Source organism: Anolis sagrei, chromosome 6 (assembly GCF_037176765.1).
Source record: "Anolis sagrei isolate rAnoSag1 chromosome 6, rAnoSag1.mat, whole genome shotgun sequence".
Taxonomy (NCBI): Eukaryota; Metazoa; Chordata; class Lepidosauria; order Squamata; family Dactyloidae; genus Anolis; species Anolis sagrei.
This window is the reverse complement of record NC_090026.1, coordinates 42,934,103-42,949,601: the sequence shown is the minus strand read 5'-3', so window position 1 is coordinate 42,949,601 and position 15,499 is coordinate 42,934,103. Positions and strand designations below refer to the sequence as shown.

The following is a 15,499-nucleotide window of genomic DNA, read 5'->3' as shown; positions in this document are numbered from 1 at the left end:
TTGATCCCAAATTATTTGGGTTAAATGGAAATATGAGTCCTCACTGCCCAGATAACCTTGGATACACAGATAATCTGGGATCTGATCTTGGGATAAAGGGGCAGCGTGAAAGAGCCCTAAGAGTCTACTATACAATATGTCTCATATACAAAGTTCCACTAAATAGGGCAAAAGTCAATGCTGCCTTTAAAAAGTGTGTCAGTTCTTTAATGTTTCAAAAGATAAATAGTATATTTACTTATGTTTTAGTGTACTGAGAGTATTTTATGCATGCCATTTTATACAGCCTTCTACAGTTGTAACTTCCAAAGGGCTTGTTTTGTTAGTCTGTAGTAGTCTGGCAACATCTTCAATATAAAGGATTTATTGTAGCCTAAGTTCTTATGTGACATATAGTGGTTTTCTTGTGTCTTATTTAGTGAAGTTTGTGACAGAATCAGAACTTGACAAAAGGACTCTGTGTTTCATAGTTCTGTTTGACTTTATAATACATGTCAAATGTTGCTGTTTTCAAGATGACGGTACTTCAGAGCAGTCCGGTGTTTTTATGATACAAGCATCTCACACTTTGGGGGAAAGGACATTTGAATTATCTTAACACATGTACCTTTAACAATAAAAAGAGAAGGGAAAAGGAGGAAGAGAGTAATGGGTAAACAAACTGGGAAAAGAGGTGATTACTGATTTGCTTAAAAGCAAATGGAACTGCATTGTTGACAGAGATTATCTCATGAATCATAATCAGTGCATACAAAAAACATTTTAGGAAATACAGAAGAAGGGACAGATGTAAATGTAGCTGTGGATCTTATCTTAATTAGTCATAAGTGTCTAGGAAGGAAGGCTGTCGATAACAGTTGTGGCAGAGAAAGAATTCATTACCTTGGCTTGGTAGATGTAAGATTTCTCAAGACAGGATGAGGACTTCCTGCTTGATTGTGAAATCCTTTGATCACCTGCCAGAAAGTTTGTTCATAAAAGATCAATCTCCAAGGAAAGTGTCAAAAAGAGATCTGGATTTTAGTTTCTTCAGATCCCTCATATTTTTCATATCCGAAATAATCAATTACTCCTACCTCCTGTTTCTCATTTTCTAGTGTCTTTGTGTCTCATACAGTCAGGAAGAATCAGGAGCCGAATGTGGGAGAATAGGCAAAATAAAGATAAGCATTAGGTTCTTCTGTCTTTTTTCGGGCTATAGAGCCATGTTCTAGAGGCATTTCTCCTGACGTTTCGCCTGCATCTATGGCAAGCATCCTCAGAGGTAGAGGATGCTTGCCATAGATGCAGGCGAAACGTCAGGAGAAATGCCTCTAGAACATGGCTCTATAGCCCGGAAAAAACCCAGAAGAACCTAGTGATTCCAGCCATGAAAGCCTTCGACAATACAAAGATAAGCATATTTTGAAGATATATGGAATTGAGGGCAAAAATCATCAACTTGAGACAATTTAGAAAGAAAAGTTTGGATTGCTAAAAAAAAAATCTCCAGGGTCCATTGGTTTCCATTCCTGAGTAACCTAGATTTATGCTTTGACTTGTGGGAACTTTGTGTAACAAGAACTGAAAACTCCTAAGAGTTTGATAGGGAAGTGATAAGGGGATCTTGGCAAGATCTGTGGCCTGGGTGTTTTGTCTTGAGGTGAGCAGCAATTTATGGGCGTGATTGTTGTGAGGAGTAGCATCTTTAATTATATTTAGCTTTTAAGTGCACATCTTGCCTTTCTTTCACTGAGCTAAAGGCAGCATACGCTACACCACACTTTATCCTCACAAAAGCAAGATACAGTAGGTTACAAAGAGAGAGAGAGTCTAATATAGAATCAAACTGTGTTGGCACTTGAACCTAGACCTCCCTAACCTCAGTACAGGAATCTAATCTTTATATCACATTTGTTCTCTCTTTGTAAGTCATTCTAATGACTTACATCAGGCCCTTTCAGAGCATAGAATTATACTATGATTACACTTTAGCTGCCATAGTTGCATCATTTCATATATTGGAGTTTGTTGTTTGGCTGAGAATTCTAAATACCCCTCCCTAAACTATGAATCCCAGAATTTCATAGAATACAACTGCATCAGTTAAACTGGAATCATAATGCTATAAACTGGGTAATGGGGCCCATAGAGTAACTGAATGAAATATTCCAAAAAATAAAAATAAAAATGAAGGAATGTAATTTTACCAGTTCTTAAAAAGTTGCTGAATGAGCTACCTTTCCTGCTTTCTCCAGTGCAAGTTTGTACTAACTCCATGGCAATATTAAGATAATTTCGGCTATAAAGTTGGTTGTGTGAGTGTAAAGAAGAATTACGAAAGTGTACTAAAGGAGGGATGAAGCTGCCGCAGATGGGAAGATAGAGCCATAAGGATCAAGGTTTGTGTAGTAAACTGAAAAATAGGTATAGTAGGAACATCTAAACTTACTATCTTCTTGTAAGCCAGTCTTAAGTGAGTGATTTGAGTGTACATGAGGTCTAGTTAAAGCTGTTCACAGCAAGCTTTTGACCTCTCTACTCTGCTGTTTTCACTGGTTATATCTGAGCTGAATTCTAAGACCAGGTTATTATCTTTAGGCAGCAATTCTGTATACAGTTATCTGGGAGAGGGTCCCATTGAACTAATTTATGAATCTATAAGATGAAGGATTATGCTGCACAAACCCTAAATGATTTAGCACCAGGTTGCCTGGACTGCCTCTCACCATATTATTGTGCCTGTTTCCAGAGTTCCTTGAAGAAAATGCTCTGTTATGCCTCCCACTTGTATTTGAGGCTTGTTTGGCAGAGCATGTGACTTTTGTGTTGTTGAATGCCCTTCTCTGAAATTCAGTTTGCTTCATCTCTGATGACACTTTGTTCCAAGCTGAAGACTGTTTGTTCCAATAGACCTTCAGCTTCTTTGGTGTCTTGAGTGTTTACTCTCAACTTGATTGCTCCCTGGCTGTTATTACGGTGTTTACATTGTCTGTTGGTTTATATTTAACTCTTAGGCCCCTTCTACACTGCCATATAAAATCCACATTATCTGCTTTGGATTATATGGCAGTGTAGACTAAGATGATACAGTTCAAATCAGATAATGTGGATTTTCAGCTTTGGTAACCTAGATTATCTAGTAATGTAAATGGGGCCTTTCTTTGCCTATTTTGGTTTTCCTTTATTATTTTGGATGACTTGTGAGCTGCCTCAGCTAAGATGGGTGGGGAAAGTTAATCTGGCAAATTGTTTTGATCAAAATAAGAAGAAAAGTACAAAAAGTCATCAGGAGACAAGAACACCAACATGGGTAGAAAAGGTCAAGTGAAAGGAGAAGATTTGTTACATTGATATAATTCACTAAGATTAATTTCTGTTTGTGATATATGAAGCTGATCACAGAAGACCTAACAACAGAAGAGTTTCAGGGCTTGTTTTATCAAAAGTTCCATGTGACACTCCATCGATTTTGGTACACTGAGGAATGTAGTTACACAACCTCAGCACTGAGATCTCCTTACCCTAAAGTAGGGAATTCTTCAGGAGGTTGAAAAAGCCAACGTGTATGGGATAATTGTTTGGGATAACAACCTCCCACAAGGTAGTTGCAATTCTGTCTTCACATGTGTATGTGCTGTCAAATACCTGTAAACGTTTAGTGGCCTCATGAATTTAATAGGAAAGGATTAGCCAGAGGTGGTTTTGCCAGTTCCTACCACTGAAATATAGCCTACAGCACCAGGTGTTGTTTGGCGGTCTCATATCCAGGTACTAACTTAAACCAACTCAACTTCATTTTCCAAGATCAAACAGGATCTGGTGCCTTTAGGATATTTAGTCCATATGCAAATATTGATCAGTTTGCTATGCAATGTATGTTGATCTCTGTTGAAAACAAGCCAAAATGGGCTTAAATCGCCTCAAGTGCCAGCTGATTGTTCAATTTGACTTAGATTATTCTGTCTTCTAAGAGATAACCTTTTAAGAGACTATAGTCACCACTGTACTCTGAATGTCAACTATGGAAACCTGAACATTTTTTTCCTTTTATTGTTTTGAGTAGCAAACTGATTTGCTCTACATCTCCTGATGCTTAGATCAGAACATTGGCTTTCAGGCTGATTGGAGGGTTTTGATATGTCCAGAAAGGTAACTTGCAAGCACTGACTTCTTTGGTCATGTTGATTTGACCTTGTTGATTACCCTGCCATTCTAGTAGTTGACCAAAAGAGTCTCTTGAAAAGCTGTCTCTGGAAGATAAGACCTCTTATCTTGAACAACCAGCATAAACGGGTCGGCAAAACATTTGATAAGAGAAAATGTTGGAAAATAAGGAGAGATTAATGAAAAACCTATTAAATGTCAAATTACATTATGATTTTATACATTAAGCACCAAAACATGTTTTACAACAAACTGACGGGAAAGGCAGTTCATTACACAGTAACGCTATGTAGTAATTACTGTATTTACGAATTTAGCACCAAAACATCACATTGTATTGAAGCAGTTGTGGATCCGGGTAGGAGGTAGACTGCGTTGGATAATACAGAACGTTGGATGAGCGAAGGTTGGATAAGCAAGATTCTACTGTAGTTAAAAGCAGCTTCACTCAAGATGCCAGCCCCTGTGCCACAAATTTGTTTCCATCAGTCAATTGACTGTTATCTGAGTGCAGGTATTAATTGCAGTAGATCCCTCCATATACAACAGTCAAGTCAAGTGTGCCTTAAAATCAAAATCAAAGGCAACTCAGGCAACAGTTTAGCACAGAACTTGTTTTCAAGAAAATTCAAGAGGAATTTCACTTGCAAGAGTAAGGTTGTAGCATGTCCTCAAAGCAGAGTGACGAGGAACTGTGTAATGCTGTTCAGGCTTGAGGGGAGACAAAGGGTGGTGAGAAGAACAACAACGTCATCCTTGCTTCTCACAAGGCATTTCAGTGATATGCTGTTGTTGTTATTAACTGCTGTTAATTCAAGCTCAACTTATGACTATGAATGACAGTTCTCCATCACCCTGTCATCAACTGCTCTGCTCAGTTCTTGCAAACTCAGGGCCATGACTTCCTCAATTGAGTCTATCCATCTGGAATGCAATCTTCATCTTTTCCTGCTGTAGTCCACTTCACCATCTATTATCATTTCTAGAAAGTCCTGTCTTATGATATGATCAAAGTACAACAGTCTCTGTTTAGTCATCTTGGCTACTGAAGGTAGCTCAGGCATTATTTGCTTCAGGGCTCATTTCTTTGTCTTTTTAGTGGTCCACCGTATCCTTTGAGCTCTTCTCCAGCATCACATTTCACATGAATTATTTTTTTTTCTTATGAGCTTTCTTCACTGCTCAGCTTTTGCAGCTATACGTCGAAATGGGAAGTACAATGGCATGGACTATCCAAACTTTTGCATTCAATAATTTATCTTTACACTTCAGGCTCTTGTCTAATGCCTTCGTAACTGACTTTCCAAATCCTAGTCTCCCTTTGAATTCTTGACTGCAATCTCCATTCTGACTAATGACTGAACCAGGATTTAGAAAATCTTGAACGATGTCTTCATCAGCTACTCAAAAGTCATGTATATCATCTTTGATCGTTATTTTTCTTGATATTCAACTGTAAATTTGCCTTTGTACTTTCTTTCTTGACTTTCCTCCAACTGATGGTGATAATGTGATCTCTTAGAAAATTAAAGTGATTAGGTGACATTTTTACACTGAAATGAATACAGTATTCAATGAATTTTAGAAAGAGGTTTCCTTTTTTCTCAGTTCATTTTGCAAAATGAGGATTGCTTCTAGTTTCTACTTGGCATTGAGAAAAACATCTTTGTTACTCTAATGTTGATAATAACATTCAAATGTCATTCTTCTGGGATAAATAAAGATTTTTTTCCTGCAGTTGCCCATCAGCTCTCTCTTGGGCTGCAAACAGGATTTGTAGGATTCCTGTTTCCATAGAGCTGGTTTTGGAGAGTGGGGCTGCAGTGGGGAGGATGAGTGGATCAGCCTTCCAGTTTTGCTGTATTCCACCAGCAGAACACCACTGTTGGGTATTGCCCACAGGCTGCTTCTCATAAACTGTCAAAAACCTAAGAACTGCTACATTACTTAGCGTTCAACTGCTTGTAGCTTCATTTCTAACTAGAATTTAAAGCATTTAAAAGTAATTCCAATTAGTAAATCTGCAATTATTGTCTCACTAAGCTATATTTCAGATTTAATATACCAAACATGATAATTTAATGAGCAGATCAAGTCATGCATAATACATTTTATTCTCCTGACAGAACAAAGTGGTTTTGTATCTATAAAGGGTGCTTAAAAATAAATCCATGTTTTTCATCTTTCGCTCCAGAAAAAGAAAAATATACCATGAAAGGGCTTATGTTTTTTTCCCCATGGCTTGAAACGTTTTTGAAAGTCTGTGACCCTAAAGAAAAGCAGTGGAAAGGTGATGTTGGGAGCATGAGCACAAGTTACCTGAGTTTTCTAAGACTTACAAGAACCTAGGATAAGTAAAATAGGAAGTGATGCTGCTTTGAGTCTTGTATGAGAGGAAAATGGCATGATGATGATATGTGAGAAAGGGGCATGATTTTTCAGCCTTCCTAATTTTAGATCCAAGTGAGGTATCATTGAGTTTCTTGTAGTACAGTTTCTTTGGCAGAAATTTTGCCCATATAGTTGACACAATAGGGAAGGGCCTTTACAGTGTTCAGCCAGAGAGATCCAGGGCCTTACTCAACTACAAACCCCAGAATTCTCCAGGAGTCTGCCACAGGATTTCAAGTGGGATGCACATGCTTTATCTACTCTTTAAGATGTAGTGTGATAAGGTCCCTAACATTCAAACCACTACAACATGCTTTCTGTCTTTGGCATGTACACTATTATTTAATTTATTAGCTATGGTTATATCATTCCTTTCTTTTAGTTAGCTCAAAGTAATATTCCTGGCTTTTCTTTGTTGATTCCAACAACATCCATATATGTAGATCAGGCTAACAGAGAGTGACTGTTTCATGGTCATCCATTCATCCTAACCAACACTACCCACTAGATCACGCTGGCTCTCACTATATATGATCTCTTTAGTGGAACAGTTTCAAAATGTAAAGTCTGTCCCATTGTAGCAATCACATTTCCAGTTTCCACACTCCTTTCTCCATGCTAACAAAAGAACATTGTCCCAGATGTTCTCATGTGTGGGATTCATCAGAAATGTTGTATGTGTCAACTAACCTTTAATGTGCCCATGGCCTTTCTGCTCCTTGTCCCCTACTGATGTCATGTTCTAATATAAAATAGCAAACTTGAGGTTTATCCTGATTCATTAAAAAAAATCTTTTTCTTGTATTCCACTCAACAAAACCTTTTTTCTTTTCTTTTCAGGGAGTCACTCAATTCTTGACTCATCATTTTCTTCCGTCCTAACAAGAATTGGGTTGTTCTTCGAGTTCTTTAAGAGTAAAATAAGATGGTTTTTTCTGTTTCCAGCCTCTATGGAATTCTGTCATTCACTCTGTCTTGTAAACTAGAGATAACAGCCCTTTTTGGGTGACATTATCAAAGTGGAGTTTATATAAATTGCCATAAATCACAAGCTAAAAATACTGGATATTTGGGCCAGTGACAAATAGGACTAAACAAAGTCAAGAAGGAGAGGAGAGAAACAATTCCAGGAAAGTTAAAAGTGACTGACCCAAACCACTCTTTTTTTAGCACAGGGCTCTTCCAGACGGGCCCTTTATCCCAGGATCTGATCCCAGGTTTTCTGCTTTAAAATGGGATTATATGAGTCCACACTGCCAGATAATCTGGGATAAACAGAACACCTGAGATTGGATCCTGTGATATAGGGCTGTTTGGAAGGGCCCACAGTTCCCAGAAGGAGATCACTTATAAAACTCAGATCATTCACACAAAAGATTTATATTACAGTACCAGAAAGGGAGCTTAGTCCAGTCTGCTTTTTGTAGCATGTACTGCTAGAAGTACCAACCCTTCATGTTAACCATGCCTTCCAGGATCTCAGGGAGTTGAAGTCAGAATGATCTACACTGGGTTCCAAGAACAGATAAACGAGACATGAAAGTGTTTGCCTTCTCTTTACTATCCCAGCAGTTAATATTCAGAATTGTATTTCATCATTCTGTTAAATTATCATGGCAAGTAATTCTGGCAGGAGTTGTTATGCTTCGAATAATTTGTCCATTTTTTCATCCAAAACCGTCCAAGCTTGCAGTGATTTCCAGGACTTATAGTGTAAACAGGTTTCGCTTTTTCAGACCTTTTCAGACAGGTAGCAAGACTGTATTTTGTTAAAAGCTATTGGTAGGAATTGGAATAGACAGAATTGTATTTTTAGAGGCCATGCTGTCACGAGCAAGATAGTAAACTTGTATCTGGACTGTGCTTTTTCAGTGCAACCACATGCACAATCATAAAATGTTAGTGGTTAGTCTAGAATCCTTTTGATTTGGTAGACTAGGTGTTTTCTCAATTTTTGCTGACTGGATGGAAGAGGCCCCAAACATGATTCCGTACCTGCTGCATGAAATGGTACAGCTCACCATTCAGTACTAATTCACTAGGAAAAGGGGACAGTCGTAGTTCATAGGTGCCAGTCTCACACACTTTTAGTTGTTTGATGTGCCAGTTCTTTTACATATCATTTGGAGTGATGGTGGGGATATATACAGGCACACTGATTCTCAGTATGAGAGGTTGGAAAAAGAGTAATAAGTTCATTTTCTACATCATCTACTTTGAGAGATGCCCAGTATAAGGTGTTGTAAATGGTGCTTGATTCACCAAAGAACAAATCAGATATATGGAGTGAATCATGCTTGAAAGATAAATGAAGTGGCATTCAACCATCTCTCATGGACCTCCCATCACATTAAATAGGCTAGGGCCAGATGGCTATAATAGTCCATTAAATAGTGAATGACGGTTATGTTATGCTGCCTTATCATTGTTAAATTGTTTAGGAAATGGTTGCCATAGAAAGCTGGAAATCGACTTTTCTACCAGCTACAGCATAATAACTGCTGAAAGTGCTTGAAATGACATGAATGGATCTGCAGGGAAAGAAGAGATCTTTCTAATCAAAGTTTTGTTCAGAAATTACCACCATTTCCCTTTGAAATAGAATCTTACTGTTCACAGTATAGGACAGGATTCTTCCAGCCTGATAGTGGCCATACAGACTGAAGATGATAGAAGTTGTAATCAAAAGCATTAGGCCCTAGTTTTTTTGTTCTTGTGAAAATGTATTTTGAATAATGCTATTTTAAATAGAGTCACACTAAAGGACCTAGAGATACCTAAAGAGAACATTTTAATCAAATCTGTGAACAAACAAATTTGCAAAAATCAAATCCATACTTGTGGAGGTCAGAATATACTTTATTTTCTCCTCCTTATGATTACATGAGAACTCCATATTCTCATCCACGCATTAGGGCAACAGTTTAATTGGCAGAACTAAGAGACATTTAGGGCTTGAACTTGCCGATTCTCTAATCCAGGATAGTATAAAGGTATAGGTTTCCCCTGACATTGTCTAAAGTCCGACTCTGGGGGTAGTTCTCATCTCCATTTCTAATCCGAAGAGTCAGCATTGTCCATAGACACCTCCAAGATCATAACAGCATGGAGCACTGTTACCTTCCTGTCAGACCAGTATCTATTGGTCTCTATCTACTCACATTTGAATGTTTTTGAATTGCTAGGTTGGCAGAAGCTGGGGTTAACAGCGGGAGTTCACACCGCTCCCAGGATTTGAAGCACCAGTCTTTCAGTCAACAAGTTCAGCAGCTCAGTGATTTAACCCTCTCCACCATCAGGATAGTATAAGATTCTAAAATAAAAACTTTTCCAAGCTAGAATTGAAAGATATTGTGAGAGTTACTTAAGTGCATAGCAAGCAGATGGTCAGAAGTATGATACTGGATGATCGCACGTAGTTTAACTGCTTCAAATTAGTTTTTCATACCCTTTAAGAAGTGGCATCCCCATTTTTTCCCAGTGATACAATGCAAATTCCCTATGTTTGCAAAAGACTGTGTTCTGTTTGTTGCATGTTGCTTAGGAATCTTCCATAGAAATATGAAACACATACACAACACAAGGGCTTCGAGGAGAGGCAGGTAATTAATGATGATAGTTATGTATAGACTGTGGTGTTACCTTGAAAAATACTCAGAAATAGAGTTATCTCTTCTCTTGCTTGCTGTTGTCAAAATTAGACAGGTAAAAGCCATCACTTAATAATGAAACTATGGTTGCAATAGATTTTGAACTTTGACAACCATTTCCTCAAATCTACTTTCATTATTTCTCCTTTTGTGGGGATGGAATCACTGCTACCTCCTTTCTAGAACGTAGCTCCATGGAGACAATAGAGAACGAGGATCTTTTGAGGCTGGTGTAGTGTTTTGGGGGCAGGCAGGGAGACACTTAGCTATGCCTGTGGTCTGTTGCCGAGTTCCGTTATTGCAGGAAAAAGTCCTCCTTTGGATAGTGAATTGGATTAGATGACCTTTGGTGCCTTCCAAGTCTACAAAGCACCATCTGATACAACAGTTGCAGCTACTGGGGAGGAAGGCATTGTTCTCTCAGTTCCCATCTGGGCTTCAAAGAATAAAACCTGGAATAAGGAGGCCCAGCATTTTTCATATTTGCTTTCTATTTGGTTTATAGTGCTTATGGAGCAAAGATGAGCCACAGTTAAGTTGAAAGGGTAAACTACTCTCACCAATTCTCCAAAAACTATTACTTATAGTTGGTATTCAAGGTCCTGATGGCATCCTTTTTTCTTTTTGCTTTCTCTTACACTGTTCTCAGGAAAGGAGAAGAATAGGAGGCAATACTGAGCTATACATCAGGAACAAGCAACTCTCTCATAAGAACTTGAAAGGCTGGAAATACTTATCATGCCCCCCCCCCCCATTTTTTACTCCTTAAAATTATACTGGCTGCTCTCTGCATGGCCAGAGATCATGAGAGAAAATATGTCATGTGTTTGGGCCTCCCTGGGTTGCTTTAGGACCAATAGAGACCTTTTTTCCAAAGCCGGACAATGAACAGAAATTTACAAGAATATAAACCAGTATGGGGGCGTTTTAATTTAAAAATGGAAAATACTTCATTTGGGTGGTGGGGACACATTGAAGATTCAAAACAGCCTGAAGGGCCATATGTAGCTTGCAGGCCACACTTTTTGATTCCTACTGTAGATAAAGTAAGAATGCAATTGACGTGGCTGTACTTCGGCTTCATTACTTGTTTGTTATATATACATCATGTGTACATCTCTCTTTATCACAGCCAACAGCAGCCTTTTGAAGTCAATTACAGTGACAGAAGGGGACTTTCACCAAATTGCACAGTGAGGTTTTTATGGTTCAGTGGAAGCTGTAACCTAAGTCTCGCAAGTCTTGTTCCAGCACTGTAGGTCCCACGCCGTGCCAGCTCCATATTACTTTTGGAAGCTTTTGCTCTGGTCTGTGTTTATGCATCAATGATATGACATGTGAGGTCACTAAGTCACCTTCTCTCAGCCTGACTTATCCAATGCACTTGTTGAGCATAAAACAAGATAAACGTCACATGTGCTTCCCTTAGTAGCCTGGAACGAAGGACATCTTGAAGCATTTCTACATGATTTTTCCTCTTTGTTTTCTCACCCATACAGATGAGCCACTGACAAGTTCACGAATGACAGGTCTGCAAGCGAGGGCCCACAACTTCACCTCTTCTGTCTGAGGATGAGCAAGCCGTTGAGCTTGCAGAACAGTGACCTGGAGCAGAGTCTTCCTGCCATTGCCTCCTCACTGTCGTACACTCAGGGCTTCTCTCCGCACCACTACTTCTCCCCTGAGAGAAGAAGGGCCATCTCTGATGTGAGGCGGACCTTCTGCCTTTTTGTGACTTTTGACCTGCTCTTCATCTCGCTTCTTTGGATTATTGAACTGAATGTGAGTTTGAAGAAACTGGAAATTGGATTCTGCCTTTGTCCTGAGAGTCTGCATGAACAAACAGGGAAGCCAGAAGTGTCTGTCTCCCATTATTATAATAAAGTTAGAAGTGTTCTCTAGAAATCTTTAGGTGCTCCAGCAAACTGAGAAGAGGTTGACTGTACAGCCACGTTAGAGTAGATTGCAAACATATCTACAAATAATCAAATCAGCAAAACTGCAAATGTGGAGGAAATAATGTATTCAGAGCCTAGAATTAATGCAGAGAATAGCCATTCCTTGGACAATAGCAGTATGCTAGGCTCCTTTATATTCTTGGCTGGTTCCTTGCCAGTCAGATACCAAAACTTGGTGGTTCTGTGTTGGCATATGCAGCACTATTCTCTACTTACAGCTGCTCATGAACTGGTGCTGCTTTGGCAAAAAAATATTGAAATGTATTATTTTTGGACTTCAAATTCCAGAATCCCTCTACCAGTATGACTAACAGCTAGTGGTTAATCTAGCTGGCGGATTCCTGCACTAGTTTTTTCTTAAACTTTTCTAATGTTGGCCAATTTGCACAATAGGTGCTGGAGCAGCAGCTGTCTTTCCCACTTGCAAAGGGGGGGGGGGGGTACAGAGCCATCAGAAATTTGGCAGCCTGCCCATTACCCATCCCTTTTTACACAATGGCTTATCATAGAATGAAAGAAAGGAGCCCTTTGTTTTCCTATTGGGAGGTTTTTTTTTTTTGCTTTGTTTCATTCTTGACTCCTTTCAACTTAAAACGGCTAGAGCAGAACTAAATGTAGTCAAGTTATTGATATCCGTTAAAGTGATCACGAAAAGCTGAGATAGGAATTGTGTGGGCCAGATGATCTGACTCAAGTAAATGTCTCGGTGTGCATGCTATAAAGAGAGTTTCCCCTAAGAAGGCTAATTTGGTCAGCTATGCATCAGGAAAAACAGCTCAGTAACCAAACAATGCTATGTTTCTCCAGCAGTAGCAGCTGGTAGTAGTAATACAATCAGTGTAAATTGGGATTAGCTACATTTGTTGATCTAGGGTCATTTTTGCCTCCCTTGATCCCCTACCATTGAAAAATTGCCCCTAAATGGCAGCTACAACCCCAAAACATGTGCCATCCCCAGCTGCAATTTATCATTGTCCCCAGGCCCTTTTCAGGTCAAAAGTAACATTTTTTCATTTGTTTCATATACACATTATATACATAGTCTGAAGTTAATATTATGCATGATTTTTAAAAATCATTTTGCGCATGAAAACAAGTTTGTGTACATTCAGCCATGAAAAGGCATGGCTGTCACTCTCTCAGTCACCCATGTGGGCGACTTTGGAGTATTTTGGATGTCAGGTAAGGAATGCTCAATCTCTGTGTAATAGAAATTTTGGAGTAATAGAAATATAACACTACGCAATACAATTGTAAAAGAAGTTATCCAGACAGAAATATAAAACTAATGCTATAAATATAAAGCAAATTGACAGACACATATAAAAATATCCAAGATTGTAAAGCAGTATTAAAGAGAATTCCAAAAGCTTTGGAAGACATGAAAGGTTTAAAATGAGAATTAAAAACAAGAAAGGAAGGTGAGATCCACAAATGTTAAGGAAGGCAATTCTAGGAGTTATGAAAAAGAAAGTGAAAAGGAAATTACCCAAGGCAAGGATGGATGGGAATCCTAGAGTTTCTAGAACGTAGGTTCTGAACAGTCTGATGAAGAGAAATGAAGGCTCAAATATAGATGGAGCTAGGTTGTATAAGGTTTTAAAATTTAACGAAGAATTTTGCACTGAATCCTAAAAGGAATAGTCACCCAATGAAGAGATACCAAAAGTGAAATAACACTATTTTAAAAACCAAGTGGGCCAAAAAGATAATCTTAGCAGCAGAATGTTGAATGGAAACCAGATGGCTAAGATGACGTAATAGCAGATCAGTCTAAACTAGATTTTAGTAATCAAGGCAGGAAATGACCAAGGCATGAACTAAAGTCTTTGAAGGGGACACAGATAAAAAAAAGGCCGATTTTGATAATATTATAAAGAAAAAAGCTTGTGGTAATCTTATTAATTTATATACCCAGTGTTCATTTTTGTTCTAGTAGCTCACTCCCTTTTCTTCATCGTCACTTCGTAATTTTCCTTTTCAAAATGCAATAGAAGTATTTAAAAAATTAAATGAACCAGGCATATCTATACCAGATGGCAAGACATGCTAGTTATGCAATGGGCATACCAGCTGTGATTACTGTATAGCCCAGAATAGTAAGATCCAATCTGCACAAATGGTGAAGACCAAACATATCTGTGCTTACACTCTTCCCCACAACAGACATAAACCAGTATTCACACTTACAATTGGGTTAGGAAAATGATTGTTACTAGGATGTTTGAGAAAACTGGCTATACCCAACCTTGTAGCACCAATCAACACCATCATTGTAGCCAATACTTCGGGGTAATGGAACTTGTCCAAAACAGTCCCATGTTGCCTGCTGATGTTGCTCAAGTGTATAAACTTCCATGACAAGATCAACCTGAAAACTCATAGTTCTAGGGATCTTTGCAGAGGAGGTTTTGCATGTTCCTATGCCTCAGGCTGTCAAGGCTATAAATTGGTGTTGTCTCACATCTAAATGCCTTTATTTTATAACCGTTTGGACTTTGAGCACGCACAGATGCCCTTACTTTACATATACAGCCTGCTTATAACAGGAATAAGCTTTTATGCCAAAGAGAAGAATAAGCAACAGTGAAAAACAGCAGCATTATTCTCCTTGTGGTTCAGTAGGAAAGAACTATGAGATAGAAATTGGCAGCTCCAATGCTCCTCAAAGGGGCGGAGAACTAAGGACTAGAATCCATACCTTCCTACTGTACAAAACAGGACACAGGAATAGACGGATTTGTGGAGCAGGGAAAGCACTTTATGGGTTATTTGCCAATCATCAATTTCTTTTTTTCCCTTGTATTTAAGTAGACATACATTTGCAAATGTTTGTTGCATACAGTGCAATACTTTCTATCTATTAATGTTCCATGATCATTTATCTGATAATATATTTCTTTTAAGGGGTCACAGTCTACTAGCTAAATAATACATATAAAAATATCATAGACTCTTACATCCGCCTCCTCCTTGTCTACAATCTTATAGGATCCTCTATATACATTTTTAGTTTAATTTAACATTAAGATGTTGATTCATTGGTTGCCATTCATTAACAAAGTTATCTAACTGATCTCCTCTTAATAATACAGTTATTTTGTCCATTATCAGCATATCTGTAATATATTTTCCCATTCTTCTAAAGGAGGTGTCTCTGGGGCTTTCCAATATCTAGCATATACTATTCGAGCTGCCTTTGTTGTGTAAAACAAATTTTTTTCCAAATTTTATTTCTAATTCTTCATCGGGCATATTCAAAAGGTACATTTGAGGTATCATTTCAAAATTTGTGTTTAACATTTTTTTCGATATATACATGGATCTGTTTCCAGTATATATATTTTTATGTGT

At 38.3% G+C, this 15,499-nt stretch overlaps 1 protein-coding gene across 1 annotated transcript in view; it reads left to right on the top strand.

Annotated features, from left to right (window-relative positions):
• STARD3 (StAR related lipid transfer domain containing 3) overlaps positions 1-15,499 on the top strand; it is a 46,069-nt gene that overhangs the window by 2,456 nt on the left and 28,114 nt on the right. Inside the window, exon 2 of the mRNA XM_060781073.2 lies at positions 11,687-11,969. Coding sequence (XP_060637056.2) covers positions 11,760-11,969 — 210 coding nt within the window. The 5' untranslated portion in view covers positions 11,687-11,759. The remainder of the gene's footprint in view (positions 1-11,686; positions 11,970-15,499) is intronic.